The sequence below is a fragment of the Furipterus horrens genome, unplaced genomic scaffold, assembly GCF_987537825.1.
Source record: "Furipterus horrens unplaced genomic scaffold, mFurHor1.1.pri manual_scaffold_7, whole genome shotgun sequence".
Lineage (NCBI taxonomy): Eukaryota > Metazoa > Chordata > Mammalia > Chiroptera > Furipteridae > Furipterus > Furipterus horrens.
This window is the reverse complement of record NW_028327177.1, coordinates 108121951-108147590: the sequence shown is the minus strand read 5'-3', so window position 1 is coordinate 108147590 and position 25640 is coordinate 108121951. Positions and strand designations below refer to the sequence as shown.

The 25640-nt window shown below is 36.7% G+C and overlaps 1 protein-coding gene across 1 annotated transcript in view; it reads left to right on the top strand.

Annotated features, from left to right (window-relative positions):
- The first annotated feature begins 2548 nt into the window (after window positions 1–2548).
- The window catches only part of SLC25A36 (solute carrier family 25 member 36), a 30917-nt gene continuing 7825 nt past the window's right edge, over window positions 2549–25640 (top strand). Inside the window, exons 1-4 of the mRNA XM_090284254.1 lie at window positions 2549–2850; window positions 14516–14680; window positions 16487–16564; window positions 19438–19538. Of these exons, the coding sequence (XP_090140380.1) occupies window positions 2810–2850; window positions 14516–14680; window positions 16487–16564; window positions 19438–19538 (385 nt within the window). The 5' untranslated portion in view covers window positions 2549–2809. The remainder of the gene's footprint in view (window positions 2851–14515; window positions 14681–16486; window positions 16565–19437; window positions 19539–25640) is intronic.

The following is a 25640-nucleotide window of genomic DNA, read 5'->3' as shown; positions in this document are numbered from 1 at the left end:
AGACAGATACCGTGTCGGACTGCACAGCCATTCTCGGCGGTGCAGATAGACTCTTAAGAAGCTACACCATCGTCTCTCGAGACGGACGGCTGCCGAGGAGGACTTTGGAAAAAAGTATGGTAGTTACCGAAAGGGTTAAACATGGAGTTATCTTATGACCCAGCCCTTCCACTCCTGGGTATATTCAAGAGAATTAAAAACATATTTCTAGGCTAAAACTTGTACACAAATATTCATGGCATCATGATTCATGATAACCCAAAAGTGGAAACAATCCAAGTGGCCATCACTTGAGAATGGATAAATAAAATGTGGTGTATCTATCTATACAATGGAAAATTACTCCATCATAAAGGGTAAAGAAGTACTGATACATGCTGTAACATGAATGAACCTTAAAAACATTAGGCTTAGTTTAAAAAAACTCCAGACACAAAAGGCCACACATTGTATGATTCCATTTATATGAAAAGTCCAGATTATGCAAATCCAGAGATAGCAAGTAGATTAGTGGTTGTCAGGTGATTGTGGAGAGGAGGATGGGAGTCACTGCTAATGAGTGTAGGGTTTCTTATTTGGTGAGAAAAATGTCCTGGAATTAAGTTGTGGTGATGGTTGTACAACCATGAGGATACAGTCGTCGTCGTCGTCGGCAGCCGTCCGTCTGGAGAGATGATGGTGTAGCTTCTTAAGAGTCTATCTGCACCGCCGAAAATGGCTGTGCAGTCCGACTCGGGAGTGACACGGATATAGTAAAACCCACTAAATTATACACTTCAAATGGGTGAGTTTTATGGCATGTGAATGATAACTCAATAAAGCTATTTTTTTAAAAAGAAAGAAATACCCATTAAATGTTAATACAATGGTTTGGGGGAAGTACGTCCAGGGTGCCAAGTTTTATTTCTACTTTTCTGGGGTTTTTTGTTTGTTTGTTTTGTTTTTCAAATGTCCCCTCACTAATGGGCAGCTAGCTATTACTTCACCAACTGAAGCTCTGGAATCACATAGACTCTGCTGGATTCAAATCCAAGCTCCTTCTGGATGAACTGGATAATATTGGGCAAGCCACTTAATTATTTTACACTTCAACCTCCTCTTGAAAAATTGGAGGAATAATACCATATACATCATAGGGTAGTTGTGAGAATTTAATAAGAGAATGCTATGAAGTGCTTAGGTCAGAGCCTAGCACATTAGTTAGCGCTCAAGAAGTATCAGCTGCCATTTTTGTTATTAGGAATGCAAGGCAGTAAAATAATACTACTGATTATTCTATGTAGACCTTATATAACACTCCTGTAGGTGCTTTATATATTTTGACATATTTAGTCCTCACAACTACCTTACGAGGTGGGTACTCTTCTGCCTCTTTTACAGATGAACATTTACTGTGGAGTGGATGAACACTTGCCAGTGGCTTGAAGTTTGTATATTTTGCAGAAGTTTAGGAGTGGTAGAGTTTACAGAGCTGAGGCAATCAGGGACGACTTCATGAAAGAAGTAGCCCAGGAAGGGAAGAAACGTGGGTCTTGGATCATCACATATGACTAGGAAAGGGTGGTGAGGGCCTTGCAGGTAGAATGGAAGTTACCACAGAAGTGAAAAATATTAACATTTTTCAGTGTGGGTAATGGGTACAAATTATGTGTTATAATACTCTCTGTACTTCTCTGCATCTTAGAAATAATTACTAATTAACATTCTAAATAGTTAATTATCATGTTTTAGAGAAATAAAACATTTTCTTTTCCTTAGATTTTTATCTTATTTGTGTGTCTGTGTATGTATGAAACATTTGCTGATTAGAAGAATGAGTAAATGTATTTTTTCTAAAGTAAATCTTAGTGTTTTAATCATATTTTCTGTTTTAGTTAGGCTTGGAGATTTTTCCCCACACAGATCTACCCCTCCCCTTGTCATCCTTGCATAATATTCACAATAGGAATGTTTCATGATTTAATTCTCCATTCCACTATTGATGCCAATTTCCCACTATTAGAAGCATTGTTTGTAAACACTGTACTGTTGTTTGTGATCCTGCAAGAGTACATTGTTTGTTACTCTGAGATAGACACCAAGAAGCAGAAATGTGGGTCATAAATCCAATTTTTAAAAAGTGAATTAAAAAGGGGTCAATGGTAAATCTCAATTTTGTTGTAAACCAGTTTAGCTCTTAAAAAAAAAAAAAAAGTAAATCGGAGACTCTGCGCCCCTACTCTGCTGGCGTACCAGGAATCCAGGCGGTTTTCTCCACGTAGTCGGGGCGGGAGCGTGGTGCACCGGCTCTATGAACCCACGTGGGCCCAGACGTCTTGGGGTGCGGCCTTCACTGCCAGCGGATTAGGTGCGAGGGCACAATGACCCACTACCCTCACAGCACGCGCTCTAGCCCCGCCTACTGGCCCCTTTCATTGAGAAACCGCTTAGCGATCACGTGAAACAGGCATGCCAGAACGTGACGTCAAGCGTCTCGGACCAATGGCAGCTTCTGTTTATATCGGGGGGGGGGGGGGCGGGAAGAGGAGGGTCTCCGACCTATTCACGCCCTCGCACGCAGCGGACCCTCCAGCTACCTCTGCGCCGCTCTCTAGCTCTAGTAGCGAACGCTGAGCTAGGGCGCGAGGCGGCGCGGCTCCACGCTGCTGGGAGGGCCGCTCCGGTCATTTTCTCCAGTCGTATCTCCGCCAGCTTCCCTCGCCGCCCTTGGGGCGCTGTGCGGCTCCAGTCCCGGACCAAAGCCGCCGGCGGTAGTGGGCGGCCGAATCTGCGTCTTGCCTCAGCGCCCAGAGGACATGCGGGAGAGAGAATGAGCCAGAGGGATACGCTGGTGCATTTGTTTGCCGGAGGGTACGGTCCAGGCGGGGCGTGTTGACTGGGGCCAAGGGACTGAGCAGAGGCTGAGGGCCGTGGCCTGAGACACGCGCGAGAGTGGAGAGGGGGCTCGGGTCCGCAGGATGTGGGGGGCGGCCCTGGCGGGAAGGGTTGAGAGAATGAAGCCGAGGAAAGACGTGAGGTTTTTTGGGCCTGTGGAGGTGGAGCGAGGCTGACGCCTGATCCTCTGGCCTGAGGCGCGGCGGGAGGGGTTGGGGTCATCGTGGGCCCCTGGGGCCAAGGCTCAACCAGGCCACTCGCGGACTCCTAGCGGGTGTCCGGGATGAGGGTCCACGGGCGGAGTGTCACCGCGGGCCTCACTAGTCTGTTTGGCTGATACGTGGGTAGGAACCGGGCGGGAAGTGCGAAGGCCGAGGACAAAATGGGCGCCGGGGCCGCCTCCTCCTTCCCTTCTTGCTGTGCGGGCTACGGGGTCTCCTCAAGTCGCTCGGGCCTCGTTGCGGACTCCAGCAGCCGATTCCCGGGCCTGCTCCGCCGGGGTGGGTCCTGGCCCCATATAGGCTTTGGTATTCTCTCTCCCGCAGTAGCTGTAGGTTTCTAGCTCCTGAAATTTTCCTTCGCAAGCTTCTCCAGGTTACGAGGTGCGGTGCAAAACGGCAGTGCCTTTGAGGTCAGATTCTTTTCATGGAAACCAACTCTCTGCTGCACCAACTGCTTTTCCTTTGCCTAAAAGAGAAAAGTATGGGGATTGGGAGAGGTCAAAAGCTTGACAGTATTATGTGTACAAGATTAGGACTGAATCTTAGATTGCCATTCTGAGTGGTACAGATATTTTGAACCAGTTTGGATTCCGTTTTGGGTTTGTTCCTTCCAAATTATTTGGAGAATGATAACGAATTTTAAGTTTAGGAGTTATCTGTAGGATCCTAAAGTTATCAAAAATGGCTATGGTGAATTACGCTGAGGCATATATATATATATATATATTTTTTTTTTTTTTTTGCCTAGATGACCATATAAAGTCATATTCCTTTAGGCCATACAGTTTGGTTTTAAATGGATCTTTTTAAGAATATTAAGGTAATACATACGCAGTTCTATTAACTGTTTTGATTTCAGTTGGATATATGGACTTAATGGCCAACCATGACATTATTTGGGTTGTTGGCATATTCATTCAACAAACTTGCTGCACACCAGTTACGGGCCAACAACTGTTCTGACATTAAAAATATTACTTTTAATCCGTGATACCCAGTTTAGGCAAAGTGTGCTTTCCACATTGCTGACTCATTTACCAATAATCTGGGCAAATTAAATCATTTTTAAAAAACTCATTAGCCATGTAGATGTTCTAAAGATGCCTTGGTATGCAGATAATTGGATTCCCTCTTGTAATTAGATCACCAGCAGATGCCTGAATGTTAGGATACTGCACTACTCTGGCCACTGTTTTCAGTGGAAAATGGAGAAACCCTTTGATTTTAATTGCTTCATCTGTAAAATGGGAAGTAGTACTTTGTGATTTCTAAGGCCTTTCTCTAGGTTCTAATACTTCTATTACTTTGCATTTGCGATTTATATATCAGGTTTTCTTAAAAAGAGGGTAAATTTATTTGAAATGTTAGCTTGATTGCACTAACTTCCCAGTTTGGATTAGGATCATCAACTTTGTTATTAATACATATAAAAGCCCTACTCGTTAGCTTTTTCTTTAAAAGTGGGAATGGAGTTTTTGCAGCATCTAAATGTAATAGATATAGGAGCTCCTCCTACCTCAAAGAACCTAGCCTGTGCAGGTTCTTTAGAATATTAAACTAGATACTGGTATGTAGAGCCTGGCACAAGAAAGATACTCAGCCTTGTAAATTCTCTTCCTTTGCATTTTCACCTGATTTTACATTTATATGTGGTGGCATACGTTGCTCAATATAAAACCTGGCTTCTGTTTCAGAAAAACAGAACAAAGGAGGATGGTAAAAATCATCTGTTCAGTCCTCTTCGAATAGGGAAAAAATACTAGGGTGTGAAAAATTGACTTACCCAAGGTCAAACTATTTTTCATATATGTAAATGAGAAGTAAATAATCTCAAGGGGGAAAATCAGGACAACCATAACAGCATACTCAATAAAATATAATTTAAAAAGAGAATAATCTCTAAAGTTCTTCCAGCTCTATATTATATACAGTCAATTCTGTAGAATATTCTGGAAAACTATGCTATACATCGTGGGAGTGCAAATCAGGTTGTGTCAGTGACATTGTTCTTAATTGAATATATCTAATTCTTTTATATCTTATAGCGGCTTAGTTTTAGGATGTTTGTCATAGAAACTAGATTTCTTTTTTTTTTTAATCCTGATAGACTCAAGTAAATTAGGAATTAGGAAATTTAGTTTTTACTTTAATAATAATTAGAGGAAAGGAAAGAGATTTTTTAAATTTTTAAACTGTTTACCTGGGCAAACACAGGTATTGTTTGGATTAAATTGTGAAACAGTATATTTTAAAAGAACTAAGTAACCTTTTATAATGACATTTAATCTTAGGTAAAAATTGTCTGAATGTGGAGCCTTTGTATTATTTTCCTGATAATTATAATAGGATTTATTCAAGTATGTGTTTATCAGGACCTCAGAGAGATTTTTAATAGTGTAGTGGCAATATTATTAAATCAGAAACATTTGAAACAGATCAGCACTGGACCTTGGGTCTGGGTGACATACTCACATGCATAACTCGTGCTTTCTTTAAGACACCCTTTGGCCCCATTATGTTTTGCCAAAGTTAATATTCAGAGTTTGTAAGGTCCTTGGTTATATTAATTGAGTTATGGAGGCAACTCACAGCAGCCTGCAAAAGGATGTCAGTAAGGTTTAATTTTAGTTTTAATAACACTATGTTTGTTTATGAATACATAAACTATGAATATATTTTTAAATTCTTTAATAGAACTACACACTGTCTAGTATTGGGTCAGCTGCACATGTCCACCAAGAGGCAGTTCGCTTTTTTCTTTTTTATATTGGAGAGACCATCTCAAATGGGAGGACTAAACCTTCAGTATTTAAGTGGATGAATTTTTTCCTTTGTAGCTCCTATGACAGTGAGAGCTTAATACATAAAATGAGTAATATCTTAGATTAACTAAAAGACTTTGCTGTTACGGAATTAATTAATCCACCTATTCATTTATTCATTAAGAAACTCCCACTTGGATATCATACGTTGATTCTGCATAAATTTGTTATATTACTTTACTGCTTTCTTGTAAAATCAGGGCAGAAGTAGAATACTTTAAAAGTATAATTAATGTGGTTTATTTTCACTTTGTTTTTTATTAGCCTAGTTACATCATTTTCACGACCTTTTATTATCCCTCTTCTTTTTCTTGTAAAAATGTGTTCTTTCATTCTTACTAGTAGATTACAAGACTAAGGGAAGTTGCTTATCCTCATGTAGAATATTCTTGAAACTGTTTTCCTATAATTGTATTAGTGTAGTACAGCCGTGCGGTCATGGACCTCTGGGAAATTCCAAAGACTTTGGCTTTTCTCAAAGGCTAAAGCGTTTTTCTTTTATTTTTTTATAGCAATACTACTCCCCCTAATTTACATTAACTAGAAAAGGAAGAATGATTCAGTTATACTGCAGAGTACTATTAACATTGTTTACTTTACCAGTTTATAAGTTGATTGCTCCAACTCAACATTTTATTTTTTATTCCCTCCAAAATGTAACAGGCAGCTTAAATATTATGTAGGAGAAAGCATGTGTGTGTGTGTGTGTGTGTGTGTGTGTGTGAAGCTGTTTTCTTTAAAATACTAAGACATTTGCTTTTTCACTATGTTGGCATTTGTACTAATGGTTCCGAAACAATGATGGGTAAAACTGCTGATGCTTTAGCGTGCATCAAAGCACTGTCACCAAATTGTACTAGTAGTTGTTGACACTTGTAGTTTAGAACACCAGCTTCACTTACAAATGTTTTTAAAGCAGAAAAATTACTTTTATTTTACTGAGTTTTTTTTTAAATTAACATTTCTGTGTAACAAAATGGGAAATATGACTAAAGTACTTATGCATACCAAAGTAGTTCTGTAGTTGTTTCAGTCCTGAGCTGAACTAGCCTCTGTTTTCATGAGAACCGTTCTTATTGAAAGAACAATTGATAGATTGACTATTCAGACTTGACTATTTGGCAGACATTTTTCTCAAAAAATGAAGGAAGCGGGCCAGTTGGTTCAAGGAAAACCACTGATAAACATTTTTGCCGTATAATAAAATAGGAGTTTCCAAGGAAAAGTTAGTTTCTGAAATCTTGGATTGACAGGAAGTGTAATTTTTACATTGCATAATAAAATATATCAACTTAAGTACCTGTTATATATGTACATACATACACACACACAACAGTAATGTGAGCCAGTTAATAGATTTCGTCCATTTATAAATTACCTTGCATATTAAAAACAAGTGTCCTGCTCCGTACATGCTCAGAAGGTTAAAGTCAAGTAAATATGTCTTAACAACCACAGTCTTAGAATCTCAGTTCTTTTCCATGACCCACCCTTTCCTGAGCAGAATCCTGGGGTGCCTTGGTTTCCTCCCCTGGCCAGGCTAGTAAAAGATTCTTTAAAGCCAGGGAAACTGAAGATGCAGTGTTCCCTGGCCTGAGGCTGTCCCACTGATGGGGTTTTGTGTTTGTGCACATGACCTAGGGATTGATGACTCTTGGCGGCAATATGGCTGAAACTGATCTGCAGCTGTGAGTGATTCCTCTTACCTCTCACCTGTCTCCTTCACCCCTCCCAGACTTCTTACAACTTGGGTGGGGGAAAGCACTTCTGGGCCCTCAGAGACCTTTTCTTAGAAGACTTATTTGCACTGAGTTTGTTTTGTTCTGTTTTGTTTTTAACCAGTCTCTTGGTTACATTGTGCCTGGCTGCAAACAAAAACAAAAAATCAGAACTCCATTCTAAGTAGCCTTTAGCCACTGCTTTACTCATTTAGTTGTATGATTACCTGACTCGCCAAGCAACCTTGGCCTTCTTACTACTTTAAAATGTGTGACATCTTCCTATAAAACTTTAAAATGAACATTGACCAATAGTTTCACTAAATATATAGTTCGAAGGCTCTAACATATCTACCAAAGGTATGGTGACATATAACAGTTTTATTAGATTCTTAAGCCTAGAAACTACCCCATCTGGATTTTTTTGTTTTTGTTTTTGATTTTTGTTTTGTTTATTTATTTATTTTTAGAGAAGGGGGAAAGGAGAGAGGGAGACAAACATCACTGTGTGGTTACCTCTCACGCGCCCCCAACTGGGGACCTGGCGTGCAACCTAGGCATGTGTCCTGACTGGGAATCAAAAACCAGCAACACTTGGCTCACAGACTGATGCTCAATCCACTGAGCCACAGCAGCCAGCGCCCATCTGGACTTTTGACGTTACAGGATAATGAGCTAGGATCTTCTGTGGTCAAACTTGGCTGTTTTCTCCTTGAAATTCTTGGCTAAATAAAGCATTTACAGCAAAGCAGTGAGTAACTTTTAACTAACTTTAATAGTAAAGCATCCAACTTAGTCTTTAAAATTTATTTTTAATTTATTTTATTATTTTCATCACCATTTTCCCCCTATATCCTCTTCTACCTCCACTCCCCACCCCCTGCCACAGTCACCACACTGATGTCTGTGTCCATGAGTTTTTTTCTCTTCTTTTTCCAGCTTAGTCCTATTAAGACCAAATTTATTTTATTTTAATGTTTTCTTGATTTTGCTGTTACAGTTGTCCCAATTTCCCTTCCCTCTGCTCCCCTCCACCTGGTGCCCCCCCCTTTTAGTCCATGTCCATTGGTTGTGCATATAGTTCTTCTCAACCTCTTCCTGTCTATTCCATTCCCTCCTACTATGCTTCTTAATTCCTATACCATCTCTCTCCCCCTTCCCCTTCCCCGCTGACCTCCCCACAATATGTTCCCCATACCTATAGTTCTTTTTCCACTCTCGCTGCCTATTTAGTTTGCCTTTGTTTCAATTCCCTAGCTTCTGTTGTTGGTTCTTGTGATACAGTTTTCATTTTAATGTTCATAGTTTTGATCCTCCTTCTTCTAAACCAGTCCCTTTAATATCTCATATAATAGTGGTTTGGATCTAATGAACACCCTTCAGTTTTATTTTGTCCTGGAAGCACTTTCTCTGCCCTTCTATTCTGAATGACAGTTTCCCTTGATAGAGTAATTGTGGCTGTAGGTTTTGGATTTTCATTACTTTGAATATTTCTTGCCAGCCCCTTCTTGCCTGCAGGGTCTCCCTTGAGAAATCTGATGATAGGCTAATTGGGACCCCTTTGTACATGTACATGATTCTTTTCTTCTCTCGCTGCTTTTAAAATTCTATCTTTATCTTTAATTTTTGACAATTTGATTTTAATGTGTCTTGGAGTGGTTCTCCCTGGGTCCAGTTTTTTTGGAACTCTCTGTGCTCCCTGGACCTGTAAGTCTGTTTCCTTCCCCAAGTTCGAGAAGTTCTGCTTCATTATTTTTTCACATAATTTTTCAATTTCTAGTTCTTCTTCGCCCTCTGGCAACCCTATAATCCAAATGTTCGGTCTCTTATAGCTGTCCCAGAGGTTTCTGAGCCTCTCCTCACTTTCTTTACTTTTTGTTTCCTCTTTCTGCACTGGTTGACTGTTCCTTCTCTATGTTCCGGTTTGTTGATTTGATCTTTGGATTTTATTTCCTCACCACTTGTCTCATATGTTTTTTCGTTCATTTCAGTATGAGTAGCTTTCATTCCTTCCCTGTCTTGTTCCAAATCTTTTGTTAATTCTGTAAGCCACCTTATAACTATAGCTCTGAACTGAGCCTCTGAAAGGTTTCCTATTTGTTCATCTGTCAGGTTTCTCATCTGCTGCCTGGTGAGCTGCGTGACCAGGATTTCAATCGTTGTCTGCTTCATTTTGACAGATTTATGTTTTGCTTTGCTTCCTGGGCAGGCTGTAGGAGGCGGAGCCCCGTGTTCTTGTCACTACCCGGGGACTGGCAGCTGTCCACAACCTTTTTCGCTGGGCTGTGGCGCTTTGTGTGGGGGCGGGGGTCCAAGATGGGTTCCTGCTATTATTCTCTGCTGGGTCTCTGCTGAGACCAGGATCCATCCCCCTGCCCTCTGGGCCTCTCCATCTGAGGCAATGGGGGGGCTGCCTTTCCCAGCTTTCGGGTCGCAAGCTGCCGGGACTTGACTGCTGCTGGGACTGCTCCCCCTGCCGCTATCCCCCCTGCTACCACAAACAGCACCGCCGACCTTTCTGTTTCGGTTCTGATTTCGCCCCTCCTACCCATCCGGACGAGCACTACTGATTTATAACTTCATACATTGGGCTTCCATGTAGTTTTATTTTCTGGAACTTCTGGTTATCTTTTGTTTTGAGGTAGTTGTATTCCTTTCTGTAGAGGGAGACCAAGCGTGTCTGTCTAAGCCTCCATCTTGGTCGGAAGTCTCATAAGAAATACCAAATTTATTGGTAACACCTTAGACCTGATATTAACTCATCAGTCGCATCACTGGATCAGGGGAGCTGAGGACCTGTTAAAGACAAGAAATAATAATGAAGGCTTGCTTTAAGGCACTTGCAGTGGGGATTGTGAGAAGAAATAGGAAAGGAAGTTTGTAGAAACAGTAAGACTTGAGGATTGTTGGATATCAGAAAGCCTCTATATCCCTTTATAATTATAGGAGCTTCTTCACTTTTTAAAAATTATATATATAAGGTATACAACATGATATTCATGGTGATTACTATATAGCATATTATCTCACGTAGTTAAAAAGAATGTTTTTGAGATGTGAGTACCTGAAATCTATTTTTAGCCAATTCCAGTATTCCATACAGTTATACAATCAATTATTTATAATCATTATGCTGTATATTAGAACTTTACAGACATTTGTTTTACAGTACTACTATTTTGTACCCTTTGGCCAGCCACCTCTCCATTTTCCCCACCTCTTCACCGGAGGTAACCACCTGTCTGCTCTCAGTTTCTATATATTCAACCTTTTAAGATTTCACACAAAAGTGAGATAGTGCCATCTTTTATTTCAGTGTCTGGCTTATTTTACTTAGCATAATGTATTTTTGTTGTTGCAAATGGCAGGGTCTTCCATGTGGCCTTCTAAATTCCAGGTTCTTCCCCTTCTCCATCCTGGATTCTTCACAGCCTCAGTACATTCTACATTTGTCTTGCTAACTTTTTATTTTTTATTTCTTTTTTTTTTAATGTTTTTTATTGATTATATTGTTACAACAGTTCCCATTTTCTCCCCCTTGTTTCCCTCCACCCAGCACCCCCCTCCCCCAGCAATCCCCCCCAAGTCCATACCCCTGGTTCATAAAAATTAACTATCCACCCCCTCTCAAATATTAGGACCCTTTGTAATCTTGTAAAGGACAATGGGCGAAGGTCTCAAGCTCCTCTAGCTGCTTCAAGCTGGACATGGTCGTCGTCCTACCTACCCTTGGGTCCAGAAAACCCTAATAAGAGTGGGGGTGTGGAGGGGAGGGTGGCCTTCCCACATGGGGAAGGATCGTGCAGACTCCAGGTCAGTTGGCTGCCTCCGGTCAACAGCGTGCTTGGTTTAACAGGCTGGTGTACTTGTTGTGTTCTGAGGGCAACACTTAATCTATATATTTATTTGAAGAGAGGGAGAGAAACATTTATCGATTGCCTATTATACACGTCCTGACCTGGAATCAAATCAGCAACCTTTTACTTTGCCAGATGATGCCCAACCAACTGAGCCACACTGGTCAGGGCATCTTGCTAATTTTTTTAAAGCACTATATTGGCTATGCAAATTAGTATTCATGAGCAATTTGCTTATAAATAAAAATTAAATTAGTATTCATTGCTAAGAAACTTTATTGGGGGAGTGGAATAAGACTAAAAAAATTTAAATGTTATCGTTTTTATTCAGAATGTTTTAAAAATAATCTCTAGTTTTTTTTCCCATTACTTGTTATGATTTGCTTGGCTTAAGAAAATAATTGTGCTGCCCACGTCTTACGAATTCATAAATGAGACAAGTTGTGTGTGTGTACATATACATATATATTTTTTAATTGTGCTCATATCTATTTAATTGCGAAGCTGTGAATGCATTGTCCTCAGCCCCCAGCTATTAAGTGTAGCACACTGCTTTAATCTGGCATTGAATTGACCAGCTCATAAAAATATCTCTACCCACAAGCTGTACAAGATGTGTCGTAATGCAGAAAAACAAAATTTCCCCCATCCTTTTTGGTTAAATTGCATGTAATTAGTATAGAACAGTGTGTCAAATTTTATAGCTACTCATTAGTGGATTATCAAATAAAGCGACCAACAGATTCATATGGAAAATAATACAATAATAAATACTAATACAAAAATAAAGATCTGTGTTTGCGTACTTACAACTATATACCTACTTTTGCCCACCCCCATATTCTGTGAAATGGTTCATGTGGGTGTATACTGCATCTTAATTTAAAATATTTTTCATGGGTTGAAGGCAAAGATTTGAAAGCCACTGATAAAAGGGAAAGAAAGATCTGGACTAAGAAGCAGGAGATAGTGGTTTGTTCTTAAAGTAACTGTCAACCTAGAATAAGTAGTTTTCCCTTTCAGGACTTTTGTTTCCTCACCTATAATATAAGGAAGTTGAACCAGGTACACTGTCTCCTATCTGTTAAATTTTAGGATATCAAATGATACAGTGTTCATTCATTCCTTCAACACATGAGTGTTTGCTATGCCACAGGCATTATCAGAGGTTCTGGTTCGTGGTGTATAGAAACTGCTGCCTTTCCGATGCTTACATTGTAGCACAAAGGGACACAGAAGAGTAAGTACATAAAATATTCAGTATGTTAAGTGGCAGTTAGAGCGATTTTATATATTGTGATTGAAGAGGACATCACTGAGAAGTGACAGCTGAGCAAAGCTATGAAGGTATGGTAGGAACCCATTCCCATATTCCAGACAGGAATTTTACAGATAGAGGAAAGAGCGAGAACAAAGGTCCTGAGGCAGGACCATGCTTGATGTAGTTAATATAGTAGTTAAGCTTGGGGGTAGTCAGAAGTTATATGTGGATTTTCAACTACATGGGGGTGGAGAGATTGGCACCTCTTAACCCCTACATTGTTAATGGGTCAACTGTAATTAGTTATCACAGAAGCCAGTGTGGCTGGAGCAGTGAAAAGGTAGATAGTAAGAGATGAGGTCAGGGGGAACAGCGAAGAGCAGACTGTGTGAGATCTTCTACGCCATTGTGAGGACTTCGGCTTTTATTCTGAATGACTTAAGATGTCTGGAAAATTCTGAGCAGAGGAATGACTGATCTGACTTAAATTTTTAATACAGTTATTCTGACTTGTATTGAAGATAAATTAGAGGAGTTGGGACAAGGGTAAAAGCAGGGAGACACTAATTTTAAAAGATAGTGGCTTAACCCAAAGTGGATGTGGTGAGAAGTGGATGAGATTCTGGGTTTATTTTTAAGTTCTGAGTCAAACACACTTGCACACTACACACATAATTTTTTCAAGGGGTCCAGTGAGTCCCAGAAATAGCAACCACATTCCTCAGTTAAAAACCCCTGCTGTTTTTAAAAAACACTACTAAAATTTTGATTAAAAATAAAAAATGTTTTCAAAAGTTTTTTTTTTTTCTTTTAGGCGGCTGAAAATAATAATAAACCAGCATTCCCCGGTTTCCCCCATATCTTCCTAGAGGACCTTCTGTATGACTTAGGTAGTTCCTTTGAAATTTTCTCCATACTTCCTTTTCTAGTAGATGAGGATTTAGTTATAGTATACCACTCCCTATTTGCCTCTTCTTTTCTTCTCAATATGTAGTTATTTATTTACATCACAACTTTTTGTGGACTCAGTAGTCGATGCTTCCCTCATTTGACAATATAAATATTATTGATAGCACAACTAAGTTATAAATTGTCAGCTTCATTTTGAATAATTCCATTTCCCCTCCTAGAGTTAATAGTTCCCCCACATTTTAAAATGTTTGCTTAGTTATGTGAATACTTATACTTGAATATTTATTTTCGTATGGTCAAATATATCCATCGAATATATTAGTCTTTTTTTTTTTCCTGGAGATCTTTATTCTTCTGAACTCTACCACCCAAATCCTATCCTGGTTATTTTTCTAAGTCTTGACATTTTACTGTCATCTTGGGACCCTCTTCTCCATCTCCTGGGTTATTCTGTTTCTGCATTCATTCCCCTTCCCCCATCCCCTCTGTTTTATTTTAATATCATTGACATATAACATTGTATTAGTCTTAGGTGTACAACGTAATGATTTGATATATTCTCTTTTTTAGTTTACGCCCTTGTGAAACACATCCTTTATTGCTGTGTAAGAAAGGGTCCAAGATAGGACATTTCTTGACTATTTCTTTATCTCATTTGACCAATTTTTGTGAGGTGGATACTAAGCTCAGCTCTTTCTAGCTACCAGAAGTATTTCTATGCAATCAAATAAATGAAACATTTAAAAAATTGTTTAGCCTTCTAAAATAAAAAATGTTATATTTAGTATCCTGGCAAAGACTGGATTGCCTACATTAAGTAGATAAGTTTTGTTCTTCCCATTTTTTGTAGATGTGGTGGTACCGTGGGAGCCATTCTGACATGTCCACTGGAAGTTGTAAAAACACGGCTGCAGTCATCTTCCCTGACGCTGTATGTCTCTGAAGTGCAGCTGAGCACCATGGCTGGAGCCAGTGTCAACCGGGTCGTGTCTCCTGGACCTCTCCATTGCCTAAAGTGAGAGCACAGTGTTCATGATTTTTTAAATTCTGTTTTATATTGTCATGTTTTAAAAGGTGTTTTACAAGCTAAATGGCAGAGTTACTCTGAATTATGTTCATTAAAAAACAATCATCCTTAATTGAAAGGAACAGTTGAGTAATATAAAATGTATTATTTCTAAATCACGTATATTTGCAATATTTTTTGCATTTATTCAATGGGTTTATTTTCTAAAATTATTATAGGTATTTTATTTTGGATTAAGTAAGTACACCCAATTTATATCAATCTGACTTATATAAACTAAACAATAATTTAAATTTAAAGTAGACTTCTGATTTTTAAATGATGCAGTATTTGACATTTCTTGGTGCTTTGAAATTTTTTTGCTTTTACATTTTATCGTACTTCATTATGTTACAAATTAAAATTTCAGAACTATTGAAATTAGATTTTATATGTTAAAAATTTGGGTATGCAACTGAATGCCTTGTGTGTTTGCTTATCAGCTCACTTGGGGCATAATATGTTTGAACTTAGTTCAGTAATATTTATTTTGTAGTAGCAAATAAACTCATACTGTGTTTACCTTCTCCACCAAAAGATTTCATCAGTCTCTTCTTTTTTTTAAACTTACCTGAGTACATGAATTGGTAGAATGAAATTGTTAACAAATTTGTAATAAAATACCATAGTTATATATAACAACTTCTATCTGATTAATAATAGTGTTTTAATGTGATTTTGACATTCATTACTACTGATTACCTCTCCTTAAAGTTCTCCCTTTGATCTTTATGACAATACTATATTTTTCATTCTGTTTTTCAGTGGTTCTGCTATTTCTGAATTTCCCTAGAGGAACTACAGGACCCTCTGGCCTCTGCTTGTAATTTTTCACTTTTCCAGGCCGTCTTGTATAAGAGTCAAGTACAAATGTATATTTTTTTAAAAGAACATTTATTTTCCTGAATCTCTCAAGGGGATTTGTGATACAGAAAGGGCTAACAAACACTGAATCTTCAAAATGTGCACTATAATTTGTCATCCTTAATTCTGCTTCTGTCTAATCTAGTTTTATCAAAACTGGTTCTGTATCAGAACCTGTGTCAGTCCTGGATGCATGGTAAAAATGCAAGCCGCTGAGCGCATTCTCTTACACCTGGTGAATCAGAATATAGTCACACCTTGGTAACTGTTGGCTTCAGACCTTGTCTAACCTAGTACTTGTCACATTTTGATGAGAAAAAAATGTTTTCAGCACTTAGTGCTTGCTCAGGACTTGTATGAGTCACAGCACCACCCCGCAAGAGAAAATGTCTTCTGGGAAAAATCCTTTGGTCTTTGTCAGTTTTGGCACTCATGAGTTCTGCAACACATTTAATGACCAGTACCAAATTATCATTGTACTTTGAGGGCTGGATCAGAGAAATCTGTATTTTAAGCAAGTGCTTATTACTGTGAGCCAGGTACTCTTAAGCTTTTTATGTATTAACTTATTTATTCCTCATAGTAACTTCCAAAAAGAGTACTGTTTTTCTGTCGTTTACTGCTGATGAAAATAAGAATAAGAGAAAAGCTATTACTTTTATGTTTTCACAGCTAGTCAGTTACCAAAATTGGGCTTTGTATTGAGAAGTCCGGCCCCACAACTCAAATCCTTAATTAACCATTATGCTCAATTGCCCTTCAAGACATCATTCTTAAACATCTAGATTGAGAGCCACTTGCCCAGTCTGTTAACTCTAAATTAAAATACCTACTCTTCCTTAATCTCTTTCTCCTCATTTCCAAAACTTATATAATATTTTTCTCTTTCAGGGTGATCTTGGAAAAAGAAGGGCCTCGTTCCTTGTTTAGAGGATTGGGCCCCAATTTAGTTGGGGTAGCTCCTTCCAGGTAAAAAAGAAAGCAAAATTGTCGCAATCTTTCCTTGTTTCAGGCTTAATGAGGAGAGATGCTGAAAAGTCAAGGTGGTAAGGATGAAGCACTGTAGTGTAACAAACAGGTATCAGTAAGCATCTAAAAGGATGAGCAGGCTGCATCATGTGGAGGCGCAGTGGAATTCAGTGAGATCATTGTGAAGCAGTTTTCACCAGGTTTAAAAGGCAAAGAACAAACTAAAGGAATTAGCTAAAGAAAGGGTAAGACCTGGACCTCTAGATCTAACCCTATTTTTTGGTTTAGGGGACAGAGTAAACAGAATGGATTCAGTCTCTTAAAGAAGCCAAAAAGACCTTAATACATTAATTTGTCATTTCCTTTGATATGTTTTTATCTTAGATTGACTAGTTCCATGATAGAACCCAACAGCTTTCACATTCAGAATGAAAATGCATACCCAGCCTTCTGTACTATGTACCCAGATCCATTCTCTTTATTTATTGGCATTCAACTTTTTATGGCTGATTTTCTCTGTTAAAAAATTATCCAAAATGTCATTCTTACTATAAAGACTTAAAAAGAAAAGGTATACCATAAAGCTTGGAATTCCACCTGAAACACAGCACCTCTTTCTCACCCAGTGCTTCTCCCCACACACCCTCTTCTATACAAAACCATCATAAATAGTTTGGTGTCGTTTTTTATTAATCTTTCTGGCATATCATGAATGTAAAATGTATAATATGTAGGCATGTTATTTACATAATTGCATCTTATTAAAAATATTTTGCCCAATTTGTCTTGTAGCTTTTTTCCATGAAAATATGTAGTTTTTAAAAATCGCATACTATGACTGTTATGTCATTAATAAGCTTTTTTTTTTTTTTTAATTGATAAACCTTCAGATTTACTTTCAGATTCTTGCTGTTAAAAACAAATGGTTTTGTGCCCTGGCTGGTGTGGCTCAGGGGATTGAGCACCAGCCTGAAAACCCAAAGTTCTCTGGTTCCATACCTGTTCAGGGCACATGCCTTGGTTGCGGGCCAGGTTGATGTTTCTCTCCCTCTCTTTCTCCCTCCCTTCCAGACTCTAAAAATAAATAAATAAAATCTTTAAAAGAAGCAATCAAACAACGGTTCTGAGAACTTCACTGTACTCTTACATTTGAGTACTTAAATTAGCATATTTTTTAGGATGGTTACCTAAAAGTAGAATTTCTAGATAAAAGGCCATATATATTTAAAGTAAATGAATATTGCTCACCTGTCTTCTGAAAAGGTGTCCCATATTTTTATTCTCAAATAGTATATTAGTTGCTCTTTATCCATCTGTTACCAGTGTTGGCTACTATTTTGTTTGTCTTTTAATACTTGCCAAATAGACTAAACATGATTTTTCACCATTTTAACATACATTTGTTTAATTTTTGGTATAGTTACACCCTCCTCACAGTTACTTGTGTATCTCTTCTGTATATTACCTATATATACACGAGGTCTGTCCAGAAGGTATCCAGCCATGTATTATGAAAAATAGAGACATTTACTGAAGAAAATACATGATACAAGAAACATTGTACATAGGACAATAACACCTCAGTCCCCTTAAAAGTAGGCACCTTGGGAACTCACAGTTCTCCCAGTCACCATCAGCTGCCATTGTGTTTTTCTGAATCTCATTGATGGTCTGAAATCTCTTCCCTTTCAAAGGTGATTTTAGTATTGGGAAAAAGCAGAAGTCACAGGGTTCCTTTCAAAGGTGATTTTAGTTTTGGGAAAAGGCAGAAGTCACAGGGCGCCGAATCTGGGCTATAGGGAGGCTGTGTCATCTGGGTGATTTGATGTTTCACTAGAAAAACTGCATGAGACGTGATGCTTGAGCGGGTGCGTTTTGAGGAAGCTGCCAATCACCAATTGCCCATAGCGGCGGCCTTCTGAGTCATCAGAATAGTTTCCATGGAGGAATGTTCAAGCTTAACACAAAATTTGATGCAGATTTGTTGCTCTGCTCTCTCAGTCATTTTGAATGTGACAGCCACACAGTACACACACTGAATGCCATCCACCACCCCCACTGACTAGTACAATGAAGTCGTCATTGTTCACTCATGCACATTCCAGGCCACTCTCCTTGGCTGCCAGGTTAAAGGAATGTCGTGCAAACTGTTCTTGTTATATTAATAATGGTTGGGCTTTTTGTGGACAGACCTCAGAGTTTGATCAGTTTGGTCAATTTTATCTTTCCTCACTCCCCCTCCCCACAAATATATATGTATTTATAAGTGCTCATACTATATTTCCATAATTTAAATGTATTTAATTTAGCCTTAATGTTACATAAGCCTTCTAGTCTTACTCATCTCGTGTCTTTTCAAATTTGTACAAATACTTTTAGTTAGTTGCTCTCAAAGTATTGGGGCAAGTTGGAGAGGATGTCTGTTTGAGGAACTTCACATTTGAGTTTCTTTTTGTTAATGATCTAATAACAAAAAGTACATCAGGATCTTCATGGAAAAAGTGTGTAAATTAATCTGATGTGTTACATGAGCGTACAGTAGCTAAGACTTTGTTCATGTTGTTTTTTTTAAGATTTTATTTTTAGAGAGAGGGGAAGGGAGAGAGAAAGAGAGGGAGAGAGACATTGTGTGGTTGCTTCTCACATGCCCCCAACTGGGGACCTGGCCCACAACCCAGGCATGTGCCCTCACTGGGAATCAAATTGGTGACCCTTTGGTTTGCAGGCTGTTGCTCAACCCACTGAGCAGTGTCAGCCAGGGTTTATATTTTAGATTTATCTACTCTTAAAATTATAAAGCTTAATATACATGTCATTTAAATCTTATAGATTAAGCAACGTGCTTATTGATAAAATTTAAATCTTTATTTTAGAGCAATATACTTCGCTGCTTATTCAAACTGCAAGGAAAAGTTGAATGATGTATTTGATACTGATTCTACCCAGGTACACATGATTTCAGCTGCAATGGCAGGTATGAATATATAATGTTAAAAAATGATTTTCTGAAACCTAGAGACTTAATGTTGAATTATGAATTTAAATTATAAAGTTAAGGTAATGTGCTTTGCACTGATTAGCATCCATGAATGTGTATTAGCATACAATAAATTTGATCAGGAGGTGTAAGAATTAAGAGCTGTTGTCAGATGGTATTTTGTCATTAGGAGTTTGTGATCGCATACAGGCGATATAGTATTTACATTGTGTTGTGTAGTTTACTGAATATTTAGTCATTAGTTTTAACAGTTTAAAGAATCCAACCATAATTACACTATTAGTAAGTTATGTAGCTATAATTTATTCTCTCCTCAATTTCTGTTAGTGCCTTTTCCTTTTTGCTGCATGTTTTGGCTTCTGTCTGAAATGTGCCAGCAGTTCTTGGTAAAGTATTCATTTTGTCCTGTGCTCAAATGTTAAAATTTTTGTGAGTGATGTCTTACTGATAACTCAGAGTTACTGTAATGTATGTATTTTGAAAAATATGTTAAGCATTTCACGTAAATCACACTGGGTAGCACTTGAAACTTAGGCACTGGCTGTGTGTACATGCTTGCTATAGAAATGTTTCCGGGAATTCTTCTAAGTATATATTCTACATTAAAACAAGCAGTCCTGGGCCTCTCTCTGCCCTGCCTTTAAGATAAACTGGTAAATTGGTTGACCAGCCTGATTCTGGAGTCATTTTTTGCTATGCATGTTAGACAAAGCCATGCCCTTTGGTTCTCAAATTCCTACAGTTTTCTGAGATTTGGTGCATATTGAACCATGCCTCACATTTCTAAATTATGCTGTGACTTTATAAAGCAAGTTATATATCTTTCTCCACTTTTTGATAAATTGTCAAGTTATATGCTTAACAATGAGTGCCTTAAACTGTTAACCATTTTCTGTTTAGAAATAAATTGGATCAATTTGAACTACATCTTAATGAATTAAGTGTAAGTTTGAAATACTAATTTCTGAAGGATCAATTGCCATGTAATAAATTAGCATATACCTTACAGAATATTTTTAAGGCTTTTTATAATTAGTAATTGTTGACTAACTCATTGAAGTTTTAAAGCTGGAAAATAAAACCTTAAAGAGCAAGGTAGTGAAATACTCTTTATTTACCCATGTGGAGAGATCTTGGGCACATTAAGTAACTTACATGAACCTCCATTACCTTATCCTTAGAATGAGTAGGTTGCTCTACATAGATTTGGATCTTTAGAATTAGTTCTTCAGTACTATAGAGGTCATCTAGTTACAGCTAGAATTATTTTTTAATGTACTTTTTACAGATGTTGAATACAAATAGATAATGGTTTTACCTCTGCACATTCAGTGGGTATAATGTAAAAGTAGCTAATATCAAACCATGGGATCTTTAATAATATATTTCTGGATTACCAGTATTTAAGCATTTTTATTTTTAATCCCAGAAAATTATAAAGAAATGTTATCTTTCTTTTGAAAGAATTAAAATCAAGAACTGGAAGTAGAGTATAGTTATATATTCAGTATTACAAATTTAGAGTTTCAGAATATCTTAATTCCCAGTGGAACTATTTTTTCATTATAATATAGTATCAGAATTTATTATTATATTTATATCACATTGCAAAGAATTTCAGTGAAATTGTTGTTTTGCACATTTTCCCCAAAATTGTACAAGTGTTAAAGTTAGTCTATTTTTACCTAAACATTGATACTATTTATTTCCCAACTTGAATTCTTTGAATTTTGGTTAATTGATAGTCTTATACTTGTTCAGAGGTTATTTCACTATACACTTACTGTGTAATTTGAAAATACTTCAATTTGTTTGTAGTTACATTTTTTCTAAGAATTATGTTTTCAGAGTTTCCTTGCAGTGTTTATGACCATTAACATTTAGCTTTGCGGTTTTTATACATAACTACATGATTGGTGAAACTGATTGGTCCCATGCAGACTCATTAAGGTAGCCTTTTGCTTCCTTCATTCTTGAAATAATCTAGGCAGGATTGCTCTGGATTTTCTTCAAAACCATTTTTAGAGGTCTTATAAATATGAATTGGGGGTGCAAAGTGCTTAGCGGCAATCATATGAAAAATGGTTTTTTAACTAGCTATTAAAAAAAACTGCTAACCTTGTCACTTTAGTATCAAAAAACACACTAAAAATAGTCCATTAATTATATAGCCTGCTATGTTTTGCCACATAAAGAAGCAAACACATTAAGGATTTAATAATATACTTTGTACATAATTTTTAGTTCAAGTGACTTCTCAATTCAGTTGCATTTTGAATTTTATTCATAATAAACTTGAGTGTTTAGGTACTAAATCCTTTTAATTAGGACAGTTTGAAGTAGGTTTTATTTTCATTTGTTGTAGTGTTTCAAGGAAACCAGAATTTTGAGCCCTAAATTTGAGCTCTAAGTTTTCATACATTGAAAATTTTATTCAGTTGTGAGGCTATTTAATCAAATTATGTAATGTTTGACTTTTCGTACTTTACCTGCCTTTTCGTGCTTTACCTGCCTTTTCCCTTCCTCTACATATGACCTTTGTCAGACTAAGAAACTTAGCAATTGAGGGTATTTGTTTTGTTAAGGGTATTTGTGTGTTTTTATTTAAATGAACTTGCATGTCCTCTGTATACACTATACACAACTGTATACAAAAAATAAAATTGTTTTTTTTTTTTACTTTCTTTAATTTTTTTTTTTATATTTATTTTTAGAGAGGGGGGCAAGGGAGGGAAAAGAGAGAGAGAAACATCGATGTGAGAGAGAAACATCGATCTGGGTGCCTCTCGCATGTGCCCCAACTGGGGGTCAAATCTGCAACCAAGTCACGTGCCCTGACCGGGAACTGGCCACCTTTCACTTTGTGAGATGACACCCAACCAACTGAGCCTCACCAGTCAGACCTTTATCCTTATTAATAGTATTTCTCAATTTTTAAAAGTTTTTATCTGGAATATATATATACTTTCATATATAGCAGTAAAGATTTAATGGAAATGATTTCTGACTTTTATTGGATTATACATTCAAACAGTTACTGTTCAATTTTAAAGTAAGCATAATATTTAACATTTACTAGATAACTAGTAGGTTTTATTTATTTATAGCATTCACTGTTAATTTTTCAAGATATATTTTCCTGTTTGACTTAAAATTTATTAAAAATTAAGTTTTTGAGTGAAAACGTAAATAGGAGTTTTGTCTTACATATACAAAATATTTTTTTTAATATTTTATTTTGTCCATGGTAGTTCATTGACCCAGATTGATGGTTGGACAAATGTTTTGTGTATTTGTATGTAAACATTCTTCCTGTTTTTTGTTTTATAGAACACAAGAAATTAAATACAAAATAACACAAAATATTCCATAAAAATGGATGTGCAATATTACTGGCCATAGTGCAAAAGGTGAAAGATAACTACTGTAGCAACATAAACTGTAATTTATTTTATTTTAAAAAATTATACTTACAAAATGAAATTACTTGAAATTTTTTTGAAGATTTCCTAAATAGTCTGATCGTTGTGATTTCAACTTTGACTCATGGTAGATGGTAGGAAAATATTTTCTTAGGTTGCCCTTTGACAAGGTTAGCATTTTTTTCTTTAACACAAAATTGGTCTTCTTTTAGGTAAGTATTTGGACTCCGAACTGCTGCAGATGATAGAATTTTCAGTACTCGGTGCATTTTAAAAAAAAAAAATTTATGGCCCGTTCTGATAAACCTTTTTTTTTTTAACTTAAAATTTTCAAAAAACTTAGATCTCACCGTAAATATTTCTCAAATCCTTCCAATGGGATTCATTTTGTACACATGTTTCTGATGAGGTCACTGCTTGTTGTTATGATACAGAAAAGCCTGTGTCTATTTTAGGCATTTACTGTACATTTCTCCCGAGAAAAGAGTGAGATCGTGTCATCTCATGCTCCCCATCCGCAGGTCACTCCTGTAGAAATATGGACTAACTTAAACCTCGTGAGTACTGATCTGAGCATCTCTTGCAGCCTCTAGTTATAAGAAACACCCCCTGGGAATTTATAATAGCTGTGGAATTAATAGAAGGTGGGAAATGAACTTGTGTTTCCGGAATATGTGTGTGCATTATCTGAATGTTTTAAAAATTTTAATTCTGATCCCTTTATAATTCCTCCTAGAAGGACAAATGGGGAAACTTTTCAATCGTGTAATAAAAGCCTGGGGTCCTCAGCTTGGTCATAATAGTTTTGACCACCAAAGAATTTGATAACAGTATTTAAGATATACATAGTTGTAACTGGTATTACAGTATCCCAACAACTTCTAAAAAAATAGTCCTGTTTGCTTAGCATAACATTCTAAAAGTCTAATACAGTGCTTTCTGTTTTCTTGTCTGTTGATACTTGGCTTTTTTCTACTCTCTTGCAAAAACATTGATCTTAATACGTACTATTACTTTCCAAATAAATGCAGGATAAGAATATATAAGATTTTAGCTATTATGGTTTTAATTACTTTTTTAGTAGTGTTATTATTTCCCTTAGAAAGATAGGGGGGCTTTGTTCTTACTAAAGAAATTAATTGAAATAAAACTACTAAAAATGCAATACTACAGGTATCACTCACTTAATAAAATAGATATTTTAAGCAAATTTACTATATGCAGGATTTCTGTTAATCTGGTTTTTAATTGGTTTATGTCAGCAATTTTCAACCAGTGTGCTGCAAGAATTTTTAAAACCGCCAATACCTGATTATTTAGTCAGGAACACTGACCTCTTTCCCTTGGATTTTCAAATTACAAAATGACAACAGCTGACATAACAATAGTTGTCTGGTGTGAATGAATCAAAATTATACTTATTTCCTTTTGTCAGATCGGCAAAAAATACATAGTTTTGTTATGCCACAGAGTTTTAGTAATTAGTTTATGTGTGCCATGAGGTGAAAAAGGTTGAAAATCACTGCTTTATGTTATCAGATGGAGTTTTAGATAAAGCAAAACTTTAAAAATTGTATTTTAAAAGTGTTTTTAAACTTTCTAATAAAATACTAACCAAACTACTAACAGTATGGCCAGTGTACTGCCACTTTGCTTTATCTGACTGTGAAGCAACATTAATTATTAGCACACAAGTAGATCCTTCGTATTACCTCTAAATTAGTTTTAATGTTTAACAGGGTATTCAGACTATTACTGTTAATTAGCATATTATATTAGCAAAATACTACAAAATTTAAATGCTAATATGAAAACTAATTAGAAATTTCTAAATTTCAGGGGCACCATTCCCAGTATATTTATGTATGTTTTTCTTAGGAAGATATGTTTAGCTTTGGCTGTTTGTCCACTTCAAATTGCCTTACCATATATTATAATTGTAAATTAGTGACATATTTTTGTTTCTTCCCACTTGTTTCATTTCTTGAGTTAATAATTACATTTTTCTAGATTTAATTACCCTAATAATGTCTCTTTATTTTATTAGAGTGTCTTTGATAAGACTAATAGCTAAAAACCTGTGGATTATGTCTAAATTCTTTAACATAATGGTTTGCTGGTGGTTAGGACAGTATCCTTATTAAGAGCTAGTTTATTGGGAGAGATGAGCCAAAACAAATATAGTAAGCACAGGTTACTGATAATAGCAGTTATATAGGGATTGGATGACAACATTCTTACCTAAATTTTAACGTGTTCTGTTTCCTAGATTAGTTTGTGTCTGGAAATGGATTTTAGTTAAGTGAGAAATACCTGTTGTTTGCATCCTGCCATTGTTTAATATGTACAGAGACAGTTTACATAGCTGGGTTTTTTTCCATCCTCTATCGAGGAATTTTGTGACTTGGAAGTGTATTAAGCTTAGGGTACTAAGTTTATATTTTTAGAAGTAGAATATAATTATTTTTAAAAATACTTTAGTGCTTATTTTCTTTTCAAATAAATATAATAAATTGAATGAGAATATTACCTACATAGGCTTTTCTTTTAGTTTAATAAAAGAATTTCCTGTTTTAGCTTTTCAAAATTAATAAAACAATTTTTTTTCATTTTCACAGAATTATTAATAAAAACCATTGTGAGTAATGTAGACTAT